The sequence below is a fragment of the Podarcis filfolensis genome (assembly GCF_964270895.1).
Source record: "Podarcis filfolensis genome assembly, chromosome: Z".
Classification (NCBI taxonomy): domain Eukaryota; kingdom Metazoa; phylum Chordata; class Lepidosauria; order Squamata; family Lacertidae; genus Podarcis; species Podarcis filfolensis.
Window position 1 is genome coordinate 27569030 of NC_139617.1, and position 24991 is coordinate 27594020.

Sequence of the window (24991 nt, forward strand, 5' to 3'; positions counted from 1 at the left end):
TTCTCAACTAAAAGGACCCAAACTGTAACTTTCATAGTACCTGATCGGTGGCCATGCTGGCTGCAGCTGGTGGGAGTTGTAGTTCAGCAAACATTTGGAGAGCTAGCCTGGCTCTGAGAGCCTCATGCACCTTAAAGTTTTTAGGTGTGTATCCAAATGGTTGCTTTTCAGAGCGCATCAGAATGCATTGAGAAAGTGGCAAACAAAAGTATCCTTTTACTCCGGGGGGTGGGGCGGTGAAGCAAGTATTTTGTATATTTATTTAATCCTATTTGCAAATCACTTCCTATAAAAAGCTCAGAGTGATTTTAACAAGAAAAACAAAGAAACTACAATAACAATTAAAAAACAATTCCATATATAAAAACAATTTGAAAACAATTTTGTATATAAAAGCAATTTCACATCCGATACAGATTGCAATAGATTGGCAAAGAATTCCTGAATCCCAATTTTCTAACCATAGCTGCAGCAAAATGACTCCCCTGCTGCTCTAAATTATGCTGCCAAAACGAAGAAAACTTGGAATGGATTTTTGTGTGGAAGGACTGGGAGCTCAGTTTCATTTTGAGATTCAAAACAAATTCCTGAGCTCTCTTCTTCAATTTGGTGCTTTTTTTCAGCAGGCTCCTGCAAGCCTGAGGCCTATTTTATGCCTTAGATGTAGTACAAATTGTGGGTTGGGGGTGAGGGGAGAGCAGGCCTCATATGATCCTGTACCCAATACATCTAGTTAACAGGGTTTCAGAAAGCTGAGAGAGCAAAACTCTTCCTGAGATGCTGGAGAGCTGCTGCCGGTCAGAGCAGACGGCCCTGAGCAAGATGATCCATTGGTGTGACCCAGAATAAGGCAGCTCCCTTTGATTTCATGTTCCTTTACGCTGCCAGGCACTTTTGGGTGATGTTGCCAGCAAACTCTAGATGCCAATTATATGTTGAAAATTCTTCCATGAAAACACTCTAGTACGTGCTAAAACTATTTTTCAATCCATCCCTCAGGAATTTCCATGGAAAACAACACCCTGGTGATTGAGCGAGTGAAAAAGGACGATGAGGGTCACTATAAGTGCAAGGCCATCAATGAAATGGGCCAAGACAGCACCCAGGCATTTATTAAAATAGAAGGTGAGATTGCAAGAGGAAAAAAACCTTTGACAGGCTCAGTCAAACATTGTAAAGATACCCTAGATAAGCTGCAGTGAGGATGAGCTGGGCCTGCAACAAAATGTTGCGGAATATCCTTGCCTCCTAGCAGGAGTGCTTCTGGTCATTTGTACCAACCAGATATGCTCTCCTCCAGGTATTCCAGTCCACCCCCACCCAACACACATATTCTCACACTGGTGTTCTGGATCACTCTACTCCCTCATGCCCTCCATACTGTAGCTGTTGAGCATGCCCAGTCTTCATTGGGCTGTTTTCCATTGCTTTTGTTTCTTGCTCCATTGGTTTATTTAGGAAGCAATCCTGTGGCCCCTGGAAGGGTGACCCAGAGGCCATAGGATACAACAGATCACCTGCTGTCCCTTAGTGATGCAGAAACCTCCAACATACTGGCCCAGCCAGTATCAGAGGCCAAAAGCGGTGTCTCTTAGTTTCCATTTCCAAGAACATAGGAAGAGCCTCTGCTGGATCAGGCCTGTGACCCATCTAGTCCAGCATCCTGTTCTCACAGTGGCCAAACAGATGCCTGTGGGGAACCAGCAAGCAGGATTCGAGCACAAGAGCACTCTCCCTTCCTGTGGTTTTCAGCAATTGCTATTCAGAAGACTTGCTGCCTCCAACTGTGAAGGCAGAGTACAGCCACCACACGCCTAGTAGTCATCAGTAATCCCAGTACCCCAACACACACACCTTCCCTGCAAACTGAGAAGTAATTTAAATTGCCATCTGCCAAGATTTTTCCTTCCTACATGCTCCCAATCCATATTAGGTTGGTGTCCCACCACTGTATGAAAGTGACTCCAAGCAACATTCAATCTAGCCATCTGAAATCAATCCCTTGGTTTGCTACACCAATGACCATTTTCATTTTACAAGGTGTTCTTTTTAGTTACCTGCAGCGGTGATCATTGTGTCTGAACACATGTGTGATTTCTGGAATGTTGCACATAGTGCCGTGGGAAACACTTTGCTGTAAGTGAATCATGTATTTCTTTTTCCAGGCTCCGAGGAAAAGTCCAACATTGAAGTAATCATTTTGGTTTGCACTGGTTTAGCAGCCACCCTCTTCTGGCTCCTCCTCACCCTCTTCATACGGAAACTGAGAAAAGTAAGAGGATCTCTGAAATGTTCTAGGCTTTTCTTTTAGATACCAAAATTGTTCCGAACAGGAATAGGCAGCTATTCTGCAGATAATGATCTGTGGCAGGGGTGGGGAATCTCAGGCCTTGGGGTGGAATACGGCCCTCCAACCCTCTCCACCTGGCCCTTGAGATTCTCCCTAGGCCATCCTCCTTACTGGCACTGTTCTGTGACCTCCTTGAGTGCTTTTGCCTAGCTAGAACATGTCCTTCAACTCTGGTGATGGAGAGATGCCTGTGGGTGTAGAAACCTCCAACTTTTGTGAGAGCCTACTGTACATAGATATGAGCGACAGCTGTTGCTGCACCCCCTGCTGGCATTCCTCCCCCCTCCCAGGGTGCCTGTTACAGAATGCAGTCAATGGGATGAGAAGTGCTCCCTGCCCCTGGCCTGGGTTTTTGTTTGGGGTCAGAGTATCTGAAGAGCTGTCTATTCCCCTGTGAACCTGCCCCTTTTCTGAAACCGCCATCTGACACACAGCTCCCAATATTCACACCTCCAAAGAGCAGACAGATGGTGATTGGGACAGGACCTTTTCTGTGGTGGCACACTTATGAAATACATTCCTCAGATAGATTTGCTTGGCGGCAAATTTACTGACTTTTAGCTGCCATGGTTAAAACATTTTTATTCTCGCATGCATTGGGTTGGCAATCAGCATGGCTTCTTTATGTGTGTCCCAAATCAATAGCAGGGTGTTGGACTTGATGACCCTATGGGCCCTTTCTAACTCCACAGTTCTATAATTCTAATATTGGTTTTTCAGCTAAGTATATTTATTGGGGTTTTTTAAATAAAAAAAATCGTTGTATTTTTATTTAATATTTATTAATAGTATATAATATATTAAATGATATATTTCTAATCATCACCATTGTTATTGTCATTATCTTAAATATTTAATCATCATCTCAAATATTTAACCTTCTCAGTTATTTAATCTAATATTTATTGAGCATATTAAAAAAGTCATCTCTGGTTACTTGCCTGGAGATGTATTTATTTAAACTTTGCCAGGTGCGACTAAGTGAATGCCTATCTATATGTATAAGTCTGTGCTCATGTGAACAGAACGCAAACTGAAGCGAAGCCAAGATTTTGGACCAGTCATGTGCTCCTTTTGTTAGACTCCCTCTCCTTTAGTTTCGGATCCTGCAGCCATTTGCCACATTAACTGGGGATTCCCACCCCCCACCTCCGTTCTTTGCAGCCAGATGCCACAGATATTAAAACAGGATACTTGTCAATCATAATGGATCCTGAGGAGATGCCGCTTGATGAGCAGTGTGAGCGTCTCCCATATGACAGCAGCAAGTGGGAATTCCCAAGGGACCGTCTGCGGCTGGGTAAGTGATGTGTATCATGTCAAGCTTCAGAAGCAGGAGCTTGAGCATTCTGAGAACCACAGCCTAGGTCAGGAGTGGATAGATTTCATGCTTGTAGGACACACTTTTGCCAGAACCCCAAGGTCCACCAGTCAGAGCTGTGTGCAAAATGGTGGCCAGGGGTGGGGGAAATACTTCTGAGCACATACTCAGCCCAGGGGTTTTATTTCACTACCAGAAGTGACCTCACAGTCCTGTAAAACATAAATGTTCTCCTGATTTCCTTGTTCCTCGTTTCATTTCTCCTCGCCCTTACATTGCAGGGGGTTGGACTAGATTGGAAGGGGTATGTCCCTTCCAACTCCACAATTTTATGCTTCTTTGATTATCCATCTCAGCAGTGCAGTTTAGGAAAGGGGGACCCTTTTCATGTTGCCACTGTTAGGTAATGGGGAGTCAGAAACGCTTGGTAGTCTACTGCAAATCACTCAGATATCTACCGCTAGATCCCAGTCTACCTTCTGCTGATACCTCGATTAGATATGATATTCTCGTATGGTGGTTTTCAAATTTTCACCCTTCAAGTAACTGCTTTCCATATTGATTTTTCAGCTACAGGACCCCAAGATGGTATAAAAGGATTTGACCGGGCCATCATATAAGCAGGACTAGCCAAAGCAGTGTCTTCCAGATATTGTTAGACTACAATTCACATAATCCCTGACATGCTGGCTGGGCTGATGGGAATTGCAGTCCAACAACATATTGAGGGCACCATGTTGACTAAACTTGGTCTACAGTGTGCTCTGAGTTCCGTGCAAAGCCTAGTCCAAATCTCTCAAGCCTTTTCATTGCTCTGAAGTAATTGAATATACAGCCAAGAATGCATCCCTCTGCAGCTAATGAATCTTGGAAGAGGGTTGGTAGAGGCAGGCAAGCTGTCTTTCAAGGAAACTTGTCCACATTACTAGTATTTGCATTGAGGAATCTTGAATTACAGATTCTGTTTTAGAAGCCACTGTTCCTGGTAGGCATGTTGACCAACCTGATGTCTCCCAATTTAGTCCATCATCTTTGCAGGAACTGATGGGTTCATTAAAGCAGGGGGTGTGCAGGCCACCATAGAAATATGCTTCAAAACATCTTCAAAGTCAGCTCTGCAGAAGAAATGTTATTGCCTCCATCAAGCAAGCGCCCTCAGCTGAGGCATAGCAGAGAATTCTTTTTCTTGCAGGTTTTTCATGAGAGCAATAATTTGTGGTGCAGTGAATGTAGAGGAAAACAGACCTCAGAATTTATCCCAGTTTAACAATCTGTACTGTAGGAAAATTCACGATTAACAAAGCACATTTTTTGCAAGGTTGTCTGAATGCAACCTGAATTCTGGGATAACTGCACTCTTGAGAGCTAACTCCTACCCTGTCTATTATCTCTGCAATGTATGTTCCCTCTGATGATTTTTTTAATAGAAAAAAATCTTACATCACATATGTCCAGTGCTTTTTTTCTAGAGGGACGCGGGGGGGGGGCGCATGCCCCTAAACATTTTTAAAAGAAAAAAAGCACTACATATGTCCATAAACTTTGCTTAGTTTATGCACATGTTCTGGAGTGATATGGGCCTTTGATGGATTTCTGGTGGCTGCTGCATGTGACCAAGACTCCAATGTTTTGCTCTTCTTGCACAGCAAGCAGTGCATGTTTCTCTTGTATCCAGGGCTGTGTGTATGCATGTCAATTCTGTGCAGTTGCAAAAAAGGCACAGATTGTGGTCTTGAGAGTAGAATTCAGCTTCCTTAAACTCTTAGTTTTTGTTTAAAGATAATAAAGCAAGTTTATCTGAAATGGTAATCCTGGGGGTGAGGGTTTGTTCCCTGCATAGACCCTAGTTCTACCCCAAGATTAGCAGAAGAAGGAAAAGCGAAATGAACTGTGCTGAATAAGTGGGATTATGCAAAGCTGTTCAGTTTTGCATAATTTATTCAGGTCGATGAATGCAGTATTTCTTGGCGCAGAATTCAGGTTACCGTGATATAGTTTTGTTCTAGGTTTTTTTTCCTTTGCACATACTACACACAGCCTTGCTTCTGTTGGATGCAAACTGTTGACGGTTCTGCCTGGCTCACTCTTTCCTCTTGCTTCTCTAGGTAAAACTCTGGGTCATGGTGCTTTTGGGAAAGTGGTGGAGGCATCTGCTTTTGGCATAGATAAATCTTCAACCTGCAAAACTGTTGCTGTTAAAATGCTTAAAGGTACACTTCTCTTAGAATCTCAGAAGGCTTCTCCCAAAGCATATGGCCAACCAGTTCTCTGTTGCTGGCTGATTTTCCACATGATGGGACCACTGCTGAAAATGGTAGCCCTGTGTTGCTCTTCACTCCTTCTCCGCATAATGAGAAACATGGAGCCACTGCTGGAAACAGGAGATTAGCACTGACTTCCTCCCTCCCTCTCCCTTACCCTTGTGCTGACATCACTGCATTGTGTGTCTTCACAGCCCCGTCTGTGAATTATGTGAAATAGGGGATGGGAAAATGCAGTGTGGTGATGTCCACACCAGGGACCAGGTCTGGGGTCAGCACTCCTGGACAACTGCTGGAACCCCAGCACCACAGCTGGGGCCACTGGGGCTAAAGGGATAGGTCTGCATGCTGTATCTTAAATTTCCCATAAATCCTCTGATATAGAATTGCACTGTAAGAAATTAAATGGCAACTTCCAGCAGGGGGGAGTGACACTATGTTGAGACAAGGTGGAAACTGCCCTTGCCACCAGAGAAGCCCAAGGCTGGGGTCCCACCAACATGAGAGGGCCCAACAGAGGTCGCTTTGCTGAGAGTCGCCTCAGATATGGAGCAGGCCCCTCTTAGAGATCCCAGGACCTTTCCTTGAACATTTAGCGGGATTTTAGAGGAAACATCCGCCTGCAGTGTTCCAACTTATATAGTGTCAACTAATTGTGGGGGCAATTGTACCCATCTGGCAACCTACCCATTTGGTCAGTGAGGTGCAAACTTGTGCTTGCCTTCTAGTGCTTTGGACAGCAAGTGCAAAGGGCCCTGGAAAACTGACCAGCACTATCGATCCTTATTTGGTAAAATGTAAATAAATATCTAACATAACGAAATGACTTTAAATATATTAAATTTGATATATTTTGGTTCTGGCTGTCCTTAACGGATTGTACAGTTAGGCCAACCCTCACCTCAGTATCTCTGGGCTGTATCCAAATCTTGCTTGTTTTTATGTTGCGCAAAAGAGGAATCAATGCAAGAGCAGCACTGGAAGAAGCTCGTTTTTCACAGATGTGCAACAAAGTTATCAGCAACCTGCTTGTGCATTCTCTTGTGTGACATATGCACCAGCAGGATTATTACTGCTGAGTGAGTTTAACTTATTTCTACATTGCAGGCCCATGCAGAGCTTGTCTGAGGCCTGGGGTGGGTGTCTTGTTAAAATAAAATCAAACAGAAAAGCTGCCGGTCCCTGGTGGGCCCCCCAGCCAGCTTAGCTCTCTGAGGCCCAGGGCAAATATACCCAGCTGTCCCCTGCCTGCACAGATTGGATACAACCCTCTGGCTCCAGAGCTGTTTCATGAAGAAAAGTGGGAAGACGTCAGATGTAAGAAGGGAGGGAGGAGAACTCAAGGTGCACAAATGAGTTCGGCTAGAACAAAACAAAACAAACAAATAAATAAATAAATGTGCACCTGAGGTACTCTTCCATTCCTTTTGCCTACAGATCTGATCCCAGAGCTACTTGAGGAAGAGCTGTAGTTCATTGGCAGAACATCGTATTTGCATGTAAAAGGTCCCAGGCAGCAACATAGCATGGGAGGAGCCATGGGGGCCATGTCCCTTGGCGCACAATCTGGGAAGGGCACGAACCAGGCGCCCTCCCGAGATCCCCCTTGCAGCCTACCAGTGGCAGGGGCTGGAGAGCATGTTGGGTGAAGATCACCCTCTGCATGTTCTGCTCCCACCTGGCGGGCCCAGCTGCACCTCCCCCTTCCCAGGGTCAATCCTGAGCCAGAAGCAGAGAGCAGCTATGGTGCCCGGCACGCCCAGCCACAACTCCTCCTTCCCCAGGTCAGGAAGGAGAGCAGCTACAAAGCACCCAGCCGAGGCTCCGCCTTCCCTGGGTCAAGACTGACCTGGGGGCACAGAGCAGCTCCCTCCACGCCCCACTCCCTTTGGGGGTGTGCCCGTACGCACGACCCAGGCATTATTTACCTACACTCCCAGGTCCCAGGTTCAATCCCTGGCATCTCCAGGTAGGGCTGGGAAGAGATTCCAGGTCTGAAACCTGAAATAGTCACTCCTAGTCAGTGTTGACAATACTGAGCAAGTTGGACAGCACAGCCCCACCACCTTTGTTGTAAGCTTTCCTACCTCTAGTTTGAAAGTCAGTGGCTACAGACAACGTGGACTTACTGTATGGGAACAGTTTGTCAGCTGCACAGTGGCTGTCTTCACAGAGAGAATAACATGTGGACTCTACACTCAGCTATCGATGCAGCCTTGAATTCCTAGCATAAATGGAGTGACAGCCTCCAGTAGAAAGTAGGTTGTGGGGGAAGGAGATCATAGAACGTAATGGAATTAGATTGTCTGAAACGGGGTATAAACCTTTGATCCCAGCCCTTGGGGATGGAGAGAAGTTCAGGGGCCTGAAAAGTGAGTGGAGAGCAAATTAAGGGCAATAGCCTTACCATGTTTAAAACAATGGAATGTGTTTCTTATCCAAAGCTTGGGCCTTATGGTACCTCCTAATGATGTTTACATATCAGAAACTTGATGAACAAACAAATCATCTGTCAGCTTATACGTTATAAAAATATTTTAGTTGCATTTTTGGAACTGTGCATTTGCCTAATTATGCAAATGATTCTTTCATTCCCTATCCACTAGTTCTGGTGTTAGTTCAGTGCCTCTTTTGCTTTAGAATCTCCCCCTACACCTTGGTATAGCTTTCCCCAATCTGTGGATGTCCAGGTGTTCCTGGACTACAACTCCCATCATCCCTGACCATTGGCCATGCTGGCTGGGACTGATGGTAGTTGTAGTCCAAAATGACTAGGGGGGTAGGGGCACCAAGTTGTGGAATGCTGCTCTAGCTCAACCATCACAATCTTCTGCCTCCTCTCCTGGGCACCCAACCTATTTAAATGTTGAACGTCCTCCTAAGGCTATCTGGATGGGCACCATTGCACTGTGCTGCACATCATTTTCAGGTTTCCTTCAAGGGTTAGTTCTGACAACAAACAGCTTTTGAGGCAGTTCCCACAGCGGAGCATAGGTGGGAAAATGTCATATTGCAATTCACCATCCATGTGAATTGTGCAGGAAACATCTCTGGGAAAGGCGCTGGATTCTTGACAGCCAGGGTCCACAAAGCTTTCCTAAAAGTCCACTTGGGTCTTTTGCAAGATGCTGTGTGGTTTTGTGATGATACTTTGTGCTGCCAGGTTATTAGCATACACTGTATTAGAGAAAACCTTCCCTAACTGGTGTCCTCCAGATTCCCAACCTGGTGCCTGCTAGGCCCTCCCCTAGTCTTGTGACTGTAATTTGTTTTACACTGTTACTTAATATTGTGATTTAAATGACTGAAAACTGCTCTGGGACCTTATAGTGAATGACGAGTAATAAACTGAAATAATAACAAGAAGTAGAAGAATAGCTCCGCATTTTGGACTTCCCCTCCCAGGAGCATTTGTGCTGACTGGGGATGATGGGAGTTACAGCCCAAAACATCTGAAGGGCACCCAACTGGGGAAGATGTTCTTAGAACTTCAAAAGCCTCCCTTCTCCGTGTAACTGGCAGCACAGAGACATTTCATCAGCTGTAGCTCTTTCAACCTCTAGCAGGAAATGTGGAGAGGAAGAGTTCCTGCAGGGCAGTTAACTCCCCCCACCAACACCCCAACTCCACACATAAAAGAGAAGTAACTCTGAGGACTTGGTGTTGTAAGGGCCAAGGCAGGACGTTTGGGTGGAAGGCATTCCTAATCTAATGAGAATAAATAATAAGACACACACACACACACACAAAGCAACCTGGGAGGGCTTTATTCATTTCCTTTCCACTATGGTGGTTGGTGGTGTTTTGCTTCCGTTTTGAGTATAAACAGGATTTTCCACCCACGTTGACAATATCCTGTTGTGTCAAGATGGCTCTGTCCTGTTTATCTCAAGCAGAGTGCTCAACGACCAACGAGCGCAAGGCTTTGATGTCTGAACTGAAGATCCTTATTCATATTGGACACCACCTGAATGTCGTCAACCTGTTGGGTGCCTGCACCAAGCCAGGAGGTGAGCCGCTACAATTTCTTTCTTTTACTCAGTTCTGTTTCTGTAAGGGAAAAACAACTCACATCACAAGTGATCTGATCCATGACATGGCCAAAAAGCAAACTTCTCCATTGATGCAAATTCTAAATATTACCCAGAATGATGTGGCAGAATTCTGAAGTGTATTGCTTTAGAGTGCAGAGCAGGTCATGCTTTTGAGCTATCTTCTCACACATATGGCACCCTGCATATAATAAGTGAGCAGATCAGGGAGGCAGTTATGTTAAAAAATATCTATCTGAGGTGCTTGTTTTCCATCAATAGGAAAAGTGGGGGGTGGGGTGGGGGGGAAGGGAGTTCAAAAGTGCAATCCACAGTCTGAAGTGGTACAGCTAATAGTTCTACCACCTTATTCTGCACAATGTGTGTAGCACCTCTTGGGACTATTATACCTCCCTCATTAACCTTACACCCAGATCCACCAGACCTGACCAACAGATCCCTATTCTACTAAAAATCACCAGGCCCCACCTCTGACACACCATGACTTACTCCTAGTCCACCCACTGACCAATTTCTACCAACACTCACTGAGGAAGTTGGAAACTTTACAAAAATTTTGTGGGCAGGGCAAACGTGTGTGTGTGAGAGAGAGAGAGAGAGAGAGTGAGAGAGAGAGTGTTTACACATGAATGGAAGGGAACCTATTGTAAGGGGCCTGAGTTCACAGACTTTCTTGAAGCTTTGAGAGTACCACTGGATTTGCTCACCCCCTGCAGAATAGTTTACTGGGTCATGAGAATCCTCTTGGTGTCCCTTTTATAAGCTAGCTGTAGTGAACGCAAACATTCAGCTTTCTGAGTATTCAGATATGTAATTGTAGCTCTTACGTGTTGGAAAAGGTTTCTAGACATTGAAAGGCTGATTGCTTGAGATGGCTATTAATGGCTCGTTCCATGTGGTCTAACCCCATTTGTTCATATTTTCTGGCATTTCTGAGGTATTTTTCTTGCTGTTATTTTTATACATCAGACACAGAGTACAAGCTGATGGCTTCAAAATGATGCTGTCTGATTCTCACTATAATACAAAGGGAATTGCTTAAAACATTGTACTGTGTCTTGGAACACCAACAGCAATTATAGCAAACTAAACAATACTTAGTGGGCTCCCCAAATACAGAAGAAACAAGCTGGCAGATGGGTGTGATTCAAGAGCAATTGTTTTTTGACATGCTTCCATTCCTGGAGTTTCACATCCAGATGTACAACAACAAAATGTATGGAGGTCGAGCTAGATGACAGAATGTAAACAAAATTCAATCGTGACTGTATAAAGAGAGTCAGAGAGATGGAAAGGCACATAATCACAGGGACAATCTGTGTTTTTATTGAGGGTTTATAGGGATGGGTGACTCTGTCCATTTTGTGTTCACTCAGTTTCTCATGTTTCCGGCCATCAGTTCAGCTCATCCCATTTCCACACCAATTTGCTAACACAAAAATGGCTTCCACCTCCAAAAGATCAGAAAAAGAAAAGTATCAGAAATATAAGCTTGTGCAAATAATGATAATAATCATTAGCAATAGCAATTAAGATGCTAATAATGATGATTATGCCTCTGCAGTATGCTCCCCCCGCCATGCTCAAGAACTTAGGAACAATCCCTGGACCCTTCTGTGGGGCAGGCAGCAGGAAAAATATAATGAAACTGGGCTCTGCCCCCCTCCCAAAAAACCCCAGCAAGAAGTTGGGAACAATTCCTGGTGTGAGGCAGGCAGCATGAACAAGAAAGGCTTGCCATATCCCTCGGCATCTTACCTCTTCTCCCCATCTTCTTTCTACGTGGCCTGAAGAGGTTTGGGGATTTCTTGATCTGGGCCTTGGTCTGAAAAAGATTTCCTACCCCAACTTAGAGCCTGGTAACTTCCTTACACCAGATCACCATTTGCGCCTGAATCTGTAGTTCTTTTATCTGCATCTCATTTTCCATCAGAAATCCAACAGGGATGTTCTCTTAAACATGACGATTCCTACATCCTTTATATGTGGTCATGTTAGAAACTTTTCTTTGAACATTTTTGCAGGTCCTTTGATGGTCATTGTAGAATACTGCAAGTACGGAAATCTGTCTAATTACCTACGAGGAAAACGAGGAGACTTCATCGCATGCAAGGTAAGATGAATATCTGACCTCTGAGGCATATGAAATTGGCTGTCCTTTAAAAGGCCATTTGTTTGTTTCCTACCAAAAGCCCGGATAAATTCTGTTTTGCCCTCTTCCTGACACCAAGTGAAAGAAGGAGAACTGAGGAGAAACAGGCCCTAGGAATGGTTGGGTGGAGACAGGCATGGCATTCTGAAGCTGCAGTCCTCTGCATGTTTTCCTGAAGTAAGAATTCAATGGTACTTTCTCCCAAGTATCTGTGCATAGGATTACACTGTCCAAGCAGCAGATGCAGCCTGTTTTGAGCTCTGCTTAAGTTTTTCTCTCCTGAGGAAGTCTGAAAAAATGAGAGGAAGTCTGGTTGTGTCTTTTCAGAATGTAAAGGCGACTCACTGGTAGAGTATGTGATCTGAATGCAGGAGGACCCAGGTTAAATCCCTGGCTTCTCCAGATAGACCTTGAAAGGATCCCTTTCTGAAACCCTAGAGAGCTGCATAGATAGATAGACCAATGGTCTGATTCACTATAAGGTAGTTCTTAAAAGCTGACTCTGCAGGTTTTGTGGGCACCTAAAGACTAGTATCCATTTCTTCTGCAGAGCAAGTGTGCCTTAAATGTTTTGAACGTTTTTTGGGAGGGAGGTGTAAGGTGAACTTTCAATGTGTACATAATACAATGTACAGGTACCACTTAATGAAACAAAGCAGGTAGGCAGCCCACCTCAGACACAGTTAAACTGAAGGGATGTATGTTTGTCCCATAAGTAGCAAAGCTCATCATGAGTGAAGAACCACTGTGAGTGCTTATAAAATTCTGAGCCTGTCATTAATATTTGTTTCGCTGCCAGCATCTAAGATGGCATCAGCTATGTATATTCTTTTGGGTGTATTGTTCAAATTCCATCACAGCATTATATGCTAGAGGGTGCATGAGATTTGAGCTGCACTTTCTAAACTCAGGTCCAAGTTTTTCAGGTCTACTTCTGAGCAGGGTTTTATTTCTTCATACCGGCATTTTCACCAGGAAAACCTGTGTTTTACTGCTGAATCAGAGTACAGTGGTACCTTGGGTTACAAGAACAGACCTCCAGAAAGAATTAAGTTCGTAACCAGAGGTACCGCTGTAAATAGCAATCCTCAGAAAACCAAATTGCTGTTTGCTCCTGTTCCGCAGTAAAACATGGGTATTCACGGGAAAAGCACCAGGACAAAAAGAAACACACTTAGACACAGACATGGAAAACCCAGACCTGTGACTAGAATGTGCAGAATAAAGAGAAGAGTTGAGCCGCATGTCTCCATGGTTTTCCCCCCCGCTCCATGGGATGGCATTTATGCTCTAAATCAAACCATATTTATGAAAAAGAACCGCACACTAAATAACCATTCACTTATAAAAAATGGTTCTAAACACACAGAAACTCCCAGTTCTGAAGAGCAGAAAGAAGGGATGGGGCACCTATGGTCTTCCAGGTGTTGTTGGACTCCAGCTCAGACTCAGCCAGCATGGTCAGGGATTGATGGCTGCTAGTGTCCAGCAGCATTTGTATAACTACAGGTTCCCCATCGCTGCTCTAAGAAATCGAGTCCAGTGTGCTGGAAAGATAACAGGGTTCTTTATTATTTTTAGTTTAGGGGAGGGGGTGACATGTTTATGACTAGCTTGAAGTGATCTCACATTTGTGCATAGAAAGCATTGATGATCTTCTTTCCATAAGCATTACCACATATTGACAGAAATATCTGGCTGTCTATAAGACACCAGACCAATTCTGAAGTCTTGTTACTTACATATAAAACCATAAACAACTCTGGACTAGGCTATCTCAAAGACTGGCCTTCCCTCTGTTGCCCAGTAAGGGCATAAGATCAATAAATCTATTGAATCTATAGATCAATAAATGGAACCCTGTTTGTCGTTTTGTGGTCAGATGATTATTGGTAAGGTGGAAGCAGGCTTTTTCACTGCTGATTTGGAGAGCAGTTTTCTTTTCTTTTTAGGGTCTCACTGTACCATTAGAGAGAGAGCACCAACTCACTGAAGAATTTGAGTGTCATGAAAGGGGATGAGATCGCTAGCTGATTTAATTTATTATTGTAGTTTAGCTATGATTATTTTCCAGGGGGAAAGAACATAACCAGCCTTGAATCACTTTGACTGTGGGATGGGTTGCTATTTACTGTTCCACCTCAACAGGGCTGGTGTCAAAGCCCAACTTGAGGCCCCACACTCAGCAGAGGGCCACTGGCAAGGGCCCCCTGGACTGACTTCAGTGAGGAGGTAGACTCATGGAGGGAATGGGCCCATGAATGGTGTCTTGCTCAAGGCCCCCCCCCCCCCATGAAACCACCTCAGGCATAAGAACCAATGAAAAGCTTGCTGGATCAGATCAGTGACTCATGTAGTCCAGCAACCTATTCTCACAGTGGCCAACCAGATAGTTATTGGAAACCTGCAAACAGGACCCAAGCCCAATGTCCCAATGGGAAGCTGGCAAGCAAGATTTGAGCATAAGAGTGCTCTCCTCTTGTGGTATCCGGTAGCTGGTGTTCAGAAGCATTGCTGCCTCCCAACTGTAGAGGAAGAGCATCGCCATAGTGGCTAGTAGTCATCAGAAGTATTAGCCTCCTGCATGCATTTGTCCAATCCTCTTTTAAAGCCACCTATTGCTATCACTGCCTCCTGTGGAAGCCAGCTGCATAGTTTAACTATGAGCTGCAAAATGGCAGGAACATGTATTGATCCAGCTATACATTAGAGCTTCTTTGGGTCTTTCTTTCCTCCAGCCTCAGGAAAATCCAGACCCTGCAGAGAAAGAGCTGGAAGCATACATCAGTGATTTAACAGAACTGATCAAGAGGCGCCTGGAGAGCGTGGCTAGCACAGGAAGCTCTGCAAGCTCAGGATTCATTGAAGACAAGAGTTATACAGACTCAGAAGAAGAGGAGGAAGGTAAATATATTGCTTATTTATCTGATTGTTTCTTGCATTTATAACCCACCTTTTTCTCCAAGGAGCTCAGGTTCGTTAGCCACCCTCTACCCCCGATATTCTAGTATTATAGTTCTCCCTATCTACTCTCTCTGTCATATTCATTAATTTGTATACCTGTACTATAACCCCTTTAGTTGTATTTTTAAAATAAATCGAAGAGTGCTGAACGTTCCCCCTTGAAGAGCTGCTTTTCCATTTAAATTGGCAGTCCCAGGAAGCTACTTTGACATTTTTCATAAAAAAAGGAGCTGCTGTGCCAATCATGGATCCTCTACCACCAAATGTCAAGATTGAAGCTTTCTGTTGCGGTTGCTTCTAGGGCTCCTTCATGTGTCTTAGGAATTCATAGCTGTCAACTTTTCCCTTTTTTTAAGGGAAATCCTATTCGGAAAAAGGGAATTTCCCTTTTACAAAGGGAAATGTTGACAGCTATGCTTAGGATGTGTTTGGAGCCATAGCCTCTGTAAAAAGGTAAAGATACCCCTGACCGTTAGGTCCAGTCGTGGACTCTGGGGTTGTGCGCTCATCTCGCTCTATAGGCTGAGGGAGCCGGCATTTGTCCGCAGACAGCTTCCAGGTCATGTGGCCAGCATGACTAAGCTGCTTCTGGCGAACCAGAGCGGTGCACAGAAACGCCGTTTACCTTCCCGCCGGAGCGGTACCTATTTATTGCACTTTGACATGCTTTCCAACTGCTAGGTGGGCCTCTGTAGTAGAGACTTAAGTCTTCAGTTGTACCCTGGACAGCTCTTTAACAGCAAAGCTCAGCTGTTGCTTCAGCACTTGTTATCCTCAGACTGAACTTTAATGGGAGTTTTGCCACTATTGTAGTTGTGATATTCACACCTGATGATGGGAGCCTCTTCCTGTAGAGAGACTCAGCCTGTTTTAACAATCATTGATTCTAGCAGAGCAGGGGGACCCTGATTGCCCTAGTACTTCCAAGCAGGAGTCCTTGGGCTTGACCCTGTGATGTGATGTGCATTGCTCAGATTGCTCCTTGGTCTCTCTTAGATGTTGAAGATCTATACAAGCGCGCCCTGACCTTGGAGGACTTGATTTGCTACAGCTTCCAGGTCGCCAAAGGCATGGAGTTCTTGGCCTCCAGGAAAGTAAGTCCTGTTTAAAACCCCTTTGCTGTTAAAGACATTGAGTGAGAAGAGAGTGAGTTTCTCCCATATGATATTTATTAAGAACCGTGGATCAGTTGATAAGCACACCCCAGTCTTATAAGTCCTCACTAATGCAAGAATCACTTTCACATGCATATGGAGATGTAATCAAAGTTGTAGGATCTTCCTTGCTGAATCAGTACAAGCTCCAACTAATCCAACTAAGGTCCATCTAGCCCAACATTCTCCATTTAACAGAGGCAAAGCAGCTGAATGCGTACCGTATTTTTCGCCCTATAGGATGCACCGTCCCATAAGTCGGACCTAGTTTTTTGGGGGGGGAATAAAGGGGGAAATTTTATTTCCCCCCCAGGCGTGGGGCTGGGGCGGGAGAAGCCCGAGCTTCCCCCGACCCCAGCCCCCAGAACAGGCAACTCTCCGCAAGCCGCGGGAGCCCGCTGCGGGCTCCCACGGCTTGCGGAGAGCTGCGCAAAGCCTGGAGAGCGAGAGGGGTCGGTGCGCACCGACCCCTCTCGCTCTCCAGGCTTCAGCAAAAGCCTGCATTCGCCCCATAGGATGCACACACATTTCCCCTTCATTTTTGGAGGGGAAAAAGTGCGTCCTATAGGGCGAAAAATACGGTAATTATTAATAGAAGGCAGTATTATTGCACAAGGTATGAAATCAGGTATAAATAATCAGATTGACAGTGTCCTTTCTATGTATGGTAGAAAGATTTGAACCATTTAGTTATGGCAGATCAGTTTATCTGAAAAACATGGGTTTGAATAAAAGATTATATGTTATTTTGATATATGTATATGTTAGGATTCAAAGTAGAAGTTGAGCATATAGTAATGTATAAGATGTAAAGAAAGTGTAAATATCTGAGGAATGTGTGTCTTAGGAGTAATGTTGTATATTGGTCTATTTTAGCAATAGTGTTTCTGAAGAAAAATATAAAAGGAAAGCACATGTGATCTTGAGGGATTCAATAATATTTTTGGTTCTGATTCCATTCTCTAGTGATTTGCTTCATTATTTGCAAACTTTTTTATTTAAAAAAATGCCCTTTAATATTTCAATAAGTTGTGGAAGCTCAGCTCTTGCAATGAGGGTATAAAATAATAAATAAAACAAAATAAAATAAATTTTAAAAATATTTTCTTATTTCATTTGTCCTTTCCTCCAGTGCATTCACAGGGATCTGGCAGCCAGGAACATTCTGCTGTCTGAAAACAATGTGGTGAAGATCTGTGACTTTGGATTGGCCAGAGATATTTACAAAGATCCTGACTATGTGCGGAAAGGCGACGTAAGTCTTATAGGCATGCAGAATCATGTGTGGTCCACCCTTTTAAGCAGACTGAAACAAATAAGTCACTGGGATAGGATATAGGTATATACAAGTTGATAAATCTTAGAATCCTAGAATGGTAGAGTTGGAAGGGACTCCAAGGGTCACCTAGTTCAGCTCTCCACAGGAATCACAGCTAAAGAATCCCTGATAGATGGCCACCCAACCTCTGCTTAAAAACCTCCATCAAAGGAGAGTCCACCACCTTCCAAAGAAGTCCATTCCATTGTCAAGCAGCTCTGTCAGAAAGTTCTTCCTAATGTTTAGTCAGAATCTCCCTCCTTGTAACTTGAATCCAATGGTTCAGGTCCTACTCTCTGGAGCAGCAGAAAATAAGCCTGTTCTATCTTCCATGTTACAGCCCTTCAGATATTTGAAGACAGCTGTCCTGTCACCTCTCAATCTTCTCTTCTCCAGCCTAAACATACCCAAGTCCCTCAACTGTTCCTCATAAAGTTTCCATACCCTTATAATTTTGGTCGCCCTCCTCTGCACTTTCTAGCTCTTCAACATTCTTCTTAAACTACAACTAGACACAGCACTCCCGGTGGAGTCTGACCAGTGCAGAATAGAGTGGCACTATTACTTCCCTGCACCTGGACCTCTTGGGGTATCAAATTTCACCACAATGCCAAAATCCCCCCATCTCTTGCCTTCCATTCTGTACCATAGTTGCAGCGCCCCCTGTGGCCCCCTTGATGCTCCACGCCCAGTATGACCAAACTGTTCTTGCTCCCCTAAATCCGCCTCTGTCTGGACAAATGTAAATATTGTTAATACTAGTCTCCTTTTGCTTTCTTCATATTGTAGGCAAGACTTCCTCTGAAATGGATGGCTCCAGAAGCTATTTTTGACAAAACTTACACCACTCAGAGTGATGTTTGGTCTTTTGGTGTGTTGCTGTGGGAAATATTTTCTCTAGGTAAGGTTGTGCTTACTTTTATTGTGTTTATTTTAAATGGACTGAATGCTGTGCAAAATACATTTCAGATGAAGAATGAGAGTAGGATATTTGTTAATAGAGAGTAACAAATCAGGCATGATTTAATATTACTGAGTTACTATTGGAGTTCTGTGTGCAAATCTGCATGAAGGGTTCCTAATTCTTTTTTTGGTGCTAACGATGGTTGTCTATATTACCAGTAGGTACTGAGGTGCTCTCTTACAAAGCTTGTACTTGTCAGGACTACTGAAGGGCAGCATGCTTGTGGTGGCTATATTCAAAAGGAGTCAGTTACAGCAGCCCTTAGATGGAGCTGTGCTGAGAGTACCACATGTCCTAGAGATGTGCTTGGTTTCTCCTAGAAACCAGACTTTTAGGGTTGCCATTCCAGCCATCTGAAAATTAGACAACAGCTGAAAATAGATGTTTAGGCACCTGCTGAAGACAGCTTTATTTAAGGTTTTCACTGAGGTGTATCTGTGTATCTGAAGAAGTGTGCATGCACACGAAAGCTCATACCAAGAACTAACTTAGTTGGTCTTTAAGGTGCTACTGGAAGGAAAAAAAAATTTTTGTTTTCACTGAGGTGTGACCAACTCATTTATGAAATATTAACTATAGATGTGTAGGGGTGCTTTTAATTGTTTTTTTTAAATCTTTTTGATTTTATTGAATACCCTTTTAATCTTGTACACTACTTTGATGGCCCCAGACCATGAAGCAGTTTATAAATTTGTTAAATAACAGCAACCACAGCAGAACAAGGAAATTTGCATCTATCCACAGTGCTTACACCTCCATATGCCATGAGAGCAATCTCACCTCCTGTTCATGAAAACACTGATCCCATCCTCTGGTGTGCACAAGCCCTTGCTTGGCAGAGTCACACATACAGAGCAAACATTTAGGAGTCACAGTGATCAGGGATATATAGGTGTAAAGTGAAAGCAAAGCTGAGCACCTCAGTAACAAGTCAAAGTTGCTGCAGCCAAATATTTCTATGGGTAGGGTTTCAGAAGGGATCATCATCGTCATCATCATCATCATAACTTTATTTATATGCCGTCCATCTGACTGGGTCCCCAGCTACTCTGGGCAGCTTCCAACAAATATAAAAGCATAATAAAACATCAAACATTAAAAATATCCCTATACAGGGCTGCCTTCAGATGTCTTCTAAAAGTCAGATAGCTGTTTATTTCCTTGATGTTGATGGGAGGGTGTTCCACAAGGCGGGAGCCACTACCGAGAAGACCCTCTGCCTGGTTTTCTGTAATCTCACTTTTCTCAGTGAGGGAACTCTCCGAGAAGGCCCTCAGAGCTGGACCTCAGTCTCCAGGCTGGATGATGGTGGAGATGCACCTTCAGGTATACAGGGCTGAAGCCATTTAGGTCTTTAAAGGTCAGCACCAAAGCTTTGCCCCATATAGTTCAGGTTAGGGCTTATCCACACTTCCTCTCATCCCGCTGCTTTCTCCTGGGGAAAACAGCTCTTTAGCTCTCAGCTGGAGCAAACAGCCATTTGGGTTTTTCCTGGATCTATTCTGATCTATTGCTAAAGAGCAAGTTTTCCTTTGGGAAGGAGCAGGCCAAGGGGAAAACAGCACAGGCACGTGCTTTCTAGGCAGCGCATAAGCAGAAGTGTGAGCAGCTGATGGGCAGGAGCCCTTCCTGACCCTGGAGAATTTCTGCCAGTCAGAATATGCCATACAGATCTTGATGGATAAGTGGTCTGAGGTGCTATGATGCAGCTTTCCTACTTTCCGTGAGGCAGGCTGTGAGGGCTCAGTGAGTAGCTTTGCCAATCTCTGAATTGGTTTGAAGCCAAAACCCTTTAGGGGGGGGAAAAAGCTGATTGTTGATTATACACTCTTCTTAAGCCAGAGGTTGATTTCAGATGGATCTTGATGTGGCTGATAGACATTTTGGCCCACAACAAATGCTTTCAAAGCTGGAACTGACATTTGCAGCAGTTCAAACCAGGAGACTTTGTGGAAAACTCTTAATCGTGGCTTCTGTGGATTAAAGCTATTTTGATGGAGCAGAAAACCTTCCTGTCAAATGGTATTTTCCCACAGGCCGAGCGGGTTCAACTCAGGGACCACACAGCTCAAAGAGTTGCTTGCTGCGGCTCCTGCCCCAGATGGCTCATCTGCCCACCACTAGCAATATAAGAACTCCCACAACAAGGAGGGGGGAGAGAATGAATGCTGCAGATATTTGATCCTAGAAGAATTCTTTCCAAAATGCTGACCATCTGAAAAAAGAACACCCACAGGGCCCACAGGTTGGCTGAAGCCGCTGTCACAGAAATGCAGGCAGTTATGCCGGATTTTGCGTGTTCTTTTGCCAGAAGGAGAAAGAGATGGTTTTTTCCCCCTGACTGTGCCACTCATGCAAGCCGCAGAATGTTTGGAATGATTATTCATTCTCCATTCATGCCCATGTGCATTTTTAAGGGGTAAGGCTTTCTAGAAAGGCAAAAGTAAGGATGGGGTGGGGAGAGAATTTGATTGTTTTCATTTAATGGCAAACCAACCTAATTCATGCTTGCCAGTGCAATACGCAAACCAAAACACAATTTGCACTTCTCTCAATTTTGCAATGCAATGCAGTTCACCTGCCAAGTAATGTGTGCAAACATGCATATACTAAGATCAAGTGTGCATAAAAATGCAGATATCACTAAATGTTGTTTTGCAAAAATCAATGTATTAGGCAAAATTGAATACAAAAATGGTGTATATTAGGAGAAATTCACATTAAAATGCTGCTTCATTTTCATGGCAACTTGTTGATTTAAAAATTCACAAACTGGTGTGGAAATGTGGAGAACTGAACTGAAAGGTGGAGAAATGAGAAAGTGAGAGAAACTGAAATTGACAGATTTTGCTAATCCCTAGATCAAATCGCTTACATTTTTGGAAAGGGATGTGGATTGTTGCTTCTTTATCCCAGTAGGCAGTGGAACAAACCTTAGGCATTTTGAGTAGAGAGCAGGAAAACTAAATTAGTCTGCAGAGGGTTTCATGAATAACAATCTACAGTTGCAAGTATTCAGGCTGATCCATTAGAAAGAATCTGAATAACAGCAAAGCAGTTATTTTTGTCCAAATGCTTCATCAGGCTGTGGATCTTGGAAAAGAATGCCAGTTTCTATTTCTCAGAATTAGACTTAGTTACAATATTCAGCTTTCCCTCAACTTGGTGCCCTCCAAAGGTTTTGGGCTACAATTTCCAGACTGCCTGATAGGAGTTGTAGTCCAAAACATCTGGAGAAGTCTGAGACATTAGGGCGGTGGGGGGGTGTGCTAGCCTGTTTTCAGCATCACTGTTTCTAAACAAATGGAGGTGAAACATTAAAACCACATTTTTGCATGGCTAGATCTCAGAAGAGATTTATATGGAACAGCCTAAAGGTTTTATCAAACCAAAGGAAGCACATCTAGTATGCAAATTTCAGAAGGGGCTTGGTGGCTCAGAACAAGCTGCTACAGCATGGAATGAGAAACTATACAGCTGGGGTTACACACAGCATCACACAGACAGGTGCTTGTACACCAAGTGCAAAAATGCATAATTTTATTAAGTTTTGGCATTGTAGATGGTTTAATTATTGCAACTGAAAATGACCAAGACCACACACAGGTTGTGGTATACCTAAGCAAAGTAGTCAAGGTAAATGAACCACATGTCTTGTGCTGACTTTCCCTTTCTCATGCCCATTATGTTGTATACTTTGCTCCCAGGAGCATAGTCAATCATAATAGTCTCTTCTGCTCTGGAATCCAACTTGTACCAACTCTCTTTGGGTACAGAGTATATTGGGTATATTGCAAAAATATGCGCATGAGGGAAAGTTACATACAGAAATGTGCATATTAGGAGAAAAGCACTGGATTTTCATGGGGCTTCTTTTATATATATTAAAAGATTACAAACAGATGTGGAAATGTGGAGTACAGAATCTAAGTCTGGAAAAATGAGTAATGGGGGGAAAACTAAAAATGACAGATTCGTGCATCCCTACTGCCAACCCAAACTGCTCCATTGAGACAACGGGTTGCTCTATCAGCACTGGGTTGCATCCCATTCTGGTCACAGCACAATTTCTGATTACCTTGTTGTGTGACTCAGGATTAGAGTCCCATTTCCTTTTCTGTGGCTGCAGTTGAAAAGCAAGTTTTTCTTCCAAAGCAATGTGTTGATAAAAATCAGCCAGGCATTTCTGTGTTTTGGCACTCTCCTATCTACAGTTCATGCAATAAATATTTAATTGAGGAGCTGTGTCAGTGATGGAACTCACTTACATAAAAAATTTTTTACAGATCATTAAGAACCAGAACATGAAGGCTTGTTTGCCTTTGTTACAGGGCATGTTTGGGCTTCCAAAATTACCTCTTTTACAGGGCTCCTCCACTCCACTGCCTATATTAAATAAAAAATTCAGATAGTAAAAGGCATCACTTCTGCACACACATACCACTTTTTTTCTGAGACGACTATGCTTTGTGCCTGCTGCCCCGCAAGCAGTCAAAATAAAGACCATTTGAAGGTTTGGCATAGCATTTATTAAGTAGTGCAGACGTGACACTGACCTATGATTAAAACTGATACAAGGAATGTGGAGTTGGAGGTAGTCAAAGAGGAAAGGAGGAAGTGCAAAGGAGCACCAAACCCTAAGGATATATTATTTATATCCTCTATGTTTGATTACATTCATATTTTAAATATTCTTATACACCCAAAAGGGATTTTCCAACTTCTGTCAACATTGTTTTCATAAAAGCCTCCTTAGCAATTGGAACACATCTTTGCATACCGTGGCTGAAGCGACAACCCCCAGGTTATCCAAACAGTTTTAAGGAACAGTTGTTCTCTGGCCTGGGTTCTCATTCATTCCTCCTTGTTCCTGCATTACTTACTTTGCTCCCAAGCATCCAGTGAAAGCTGTCAGGCCAGAGATAGACAAAAACAGGAAATTGAGCATGGAATGTAAAGTGTACAGAGATTCTTCAAAACTTGGACTCCCATTCAGATTCCTTTAAATCTCCTATGTTAAAACCGGATTACATGTTCTTCCAAATGATTCTTCAGGCTTCAGGGAGGCCAGATTATGAAAAGAACGTTACATCCCACAGCCCTCTGGGAAATAAAGGAATTGGGAAGCTTACAGAGTTAGAGTGGAATTAATTCTTCTATTAACTTTTATAATAACTCAAGCTTTCAGGAGGCATGATTCCAGGGAAAGCTGCTGAACAGGGAACTCACACACAGAACATTATCTGTTGTTTTCTGAAACACTAAGTTATTTTAACGCCCGTCCAGCATTGAAGAAGCAGTTATAATATACATTTAAGCGATCAATAAATTGTTTGAAAAGTTGGCAAGTAGTTGATTAACATTTTGCAATGCAATGCAATCAAAGAGTTGGGGCAATCCTGGTTGCTGTTTGATTTGAGGTGGACTTAAGATTTACCAGGTGTGCAGTGACAGCCCAAGGAGTTGCTTCAGGTTCACTTCCTGACATGTCAGAAGGATTGTATGAATTAGCAATAACTACATACAGCACAGATATTTTGTCTAGTTCTAAATCCCCAAAGCATGTTTTTTCATATACAGTAGATAGGTAAGCTTCAGGATCAGGGGTGACTTTGGGAGCACTGGGTTAGACCACTGTGGGAAACAGTATGGTGAGCTAGATGATCTCCTTTTGCTCTTTTGTCCTGTAGATGCTTATAGTCAAATAGTAACTTAAGGCACCTGAGGCTAAGCAGGTCAAGGTCTGGTCAGCACCTGGATGGAGGACACAAACTAAGAACCACATTTAGGCTTCCTTGAGTTCCAAAGCTGAAGAAAGTCAGGATGTAAATGTAATAAAATGTACATATGCAAGAATGAATGAATGAAGAGAGGAAGAAGGCCTGGTTTCCCTTGTTTTCTGCCTTCAGGCTGTCTCAAGCCAGCAGTTTTATGGGCATCCTATAAAAAACAAAAACAAAAAGGGAGATAAAACCTGAAGCATAGTTGAAGAGAGTCATGTTTTTCCCAACACTTGCAATTCTGAAGTGGAATATACTTCCTCGCCCCCACCCCGCTCTGAGGAAATCAAGGTCTATTAGAGAGCTGCTCAGCTCCATTGCACACTTACTTTCTTTGCCCTGACAGTTGTATTAGTCAGGGTGATTTATTTGTGTTCTTTTCGGTTTCCTTGTCATATTAGTTCAGCTGTCATTACTGGAGGCAAGGCTCCTGCAGGGTCTTCAAAAGAGAACAAGGTGCAAGCAGCGGGCTGAGGTGGCTTGTCTCTCTAGACATTTTCTATCCAGTACATTTCACATTTCTTTTTATCCCATCAGCCGTTCATGAAACAAGAGCTTGAGCCTATCTTGCCTTAAACTTTTGCTCTTTTAAGGAGCTGAAGTCGCACAACAGTTTTGCTTGATCGCTGCAAGGGGATGTCTGCATTGACTTCGCATCTATGCATAACTAAGAAG

At 43.5% G+C, this 24991-nt stretch overlaps 1 protein-coding gene and 1 long non-coding RNA gene across 5 annotated transcripts in view; one reads left to right on the forward strand and one right to left on the reverse strand.

The window, feature by feature from the left end:
• Positions 1 to 24991, forward strand: part of LOC310754200 (vascular endothelial growth factor receptor kdr-like) — a 187663-nt gene that overhangs the window by 135720 nt on the left and 26952 nt on the right. For 2 of the 4 annotated variants that reach the window (XM_083595808.1, XM_083595810.1), the window contains exons 15-24: positions 1000 to 1125; positions 2166 to 2272; positions 3515 to 3650; positions 5777 to 5881; positions 9826 to 9942; positions 12009 to 12097; positions 14875 to 15040; positions 16097 to 16194; positions 17387 to 17509; positions 18362 to 18473. In XM_083595808.1, the coding sequence (XP_083451934.1) occupies positions 1000 to 1125; positions 2166 to 2272; positions 3515 to 3650; positions 5777 to 5881; positions 9826 to 9942; positions 12009 to 12097; positions 14875 to 15040; positions 16097 to 16194; positions 17387 to 17509; positions 18362 to 18473 (1179 nt within the window). The remainder of the gene's footprint in view (positions 1 to 999; positions 1126 to 2165; positions 2273 to 3514; positions 3651 to 5776; positions 5882 to 9825; positions 9943 to 12008; positions 12098 to 14874; positions 15041 to 16096; positions 16195 to 17386; positions 17510 to 18361; positions 18474 to 24991) is intronic. The other 2 variants (XM_083595809.1, XM_083595811.1) reach the window with 2 other exon arrangements.
• LOC310754407 lies at positions 9917 to 24200 on the reverse strand. Its single transcript, XR_014543810.1, has 3 exons — positions 23317 to 24200; positions 10812 to 11001; positions 9917 to 9982 (listed from the first exon to the last, which is right to left on the reverse strand). It is a non-coding gene; the product is annotated as an uncharacterized lncRNA (long non-coding RNA).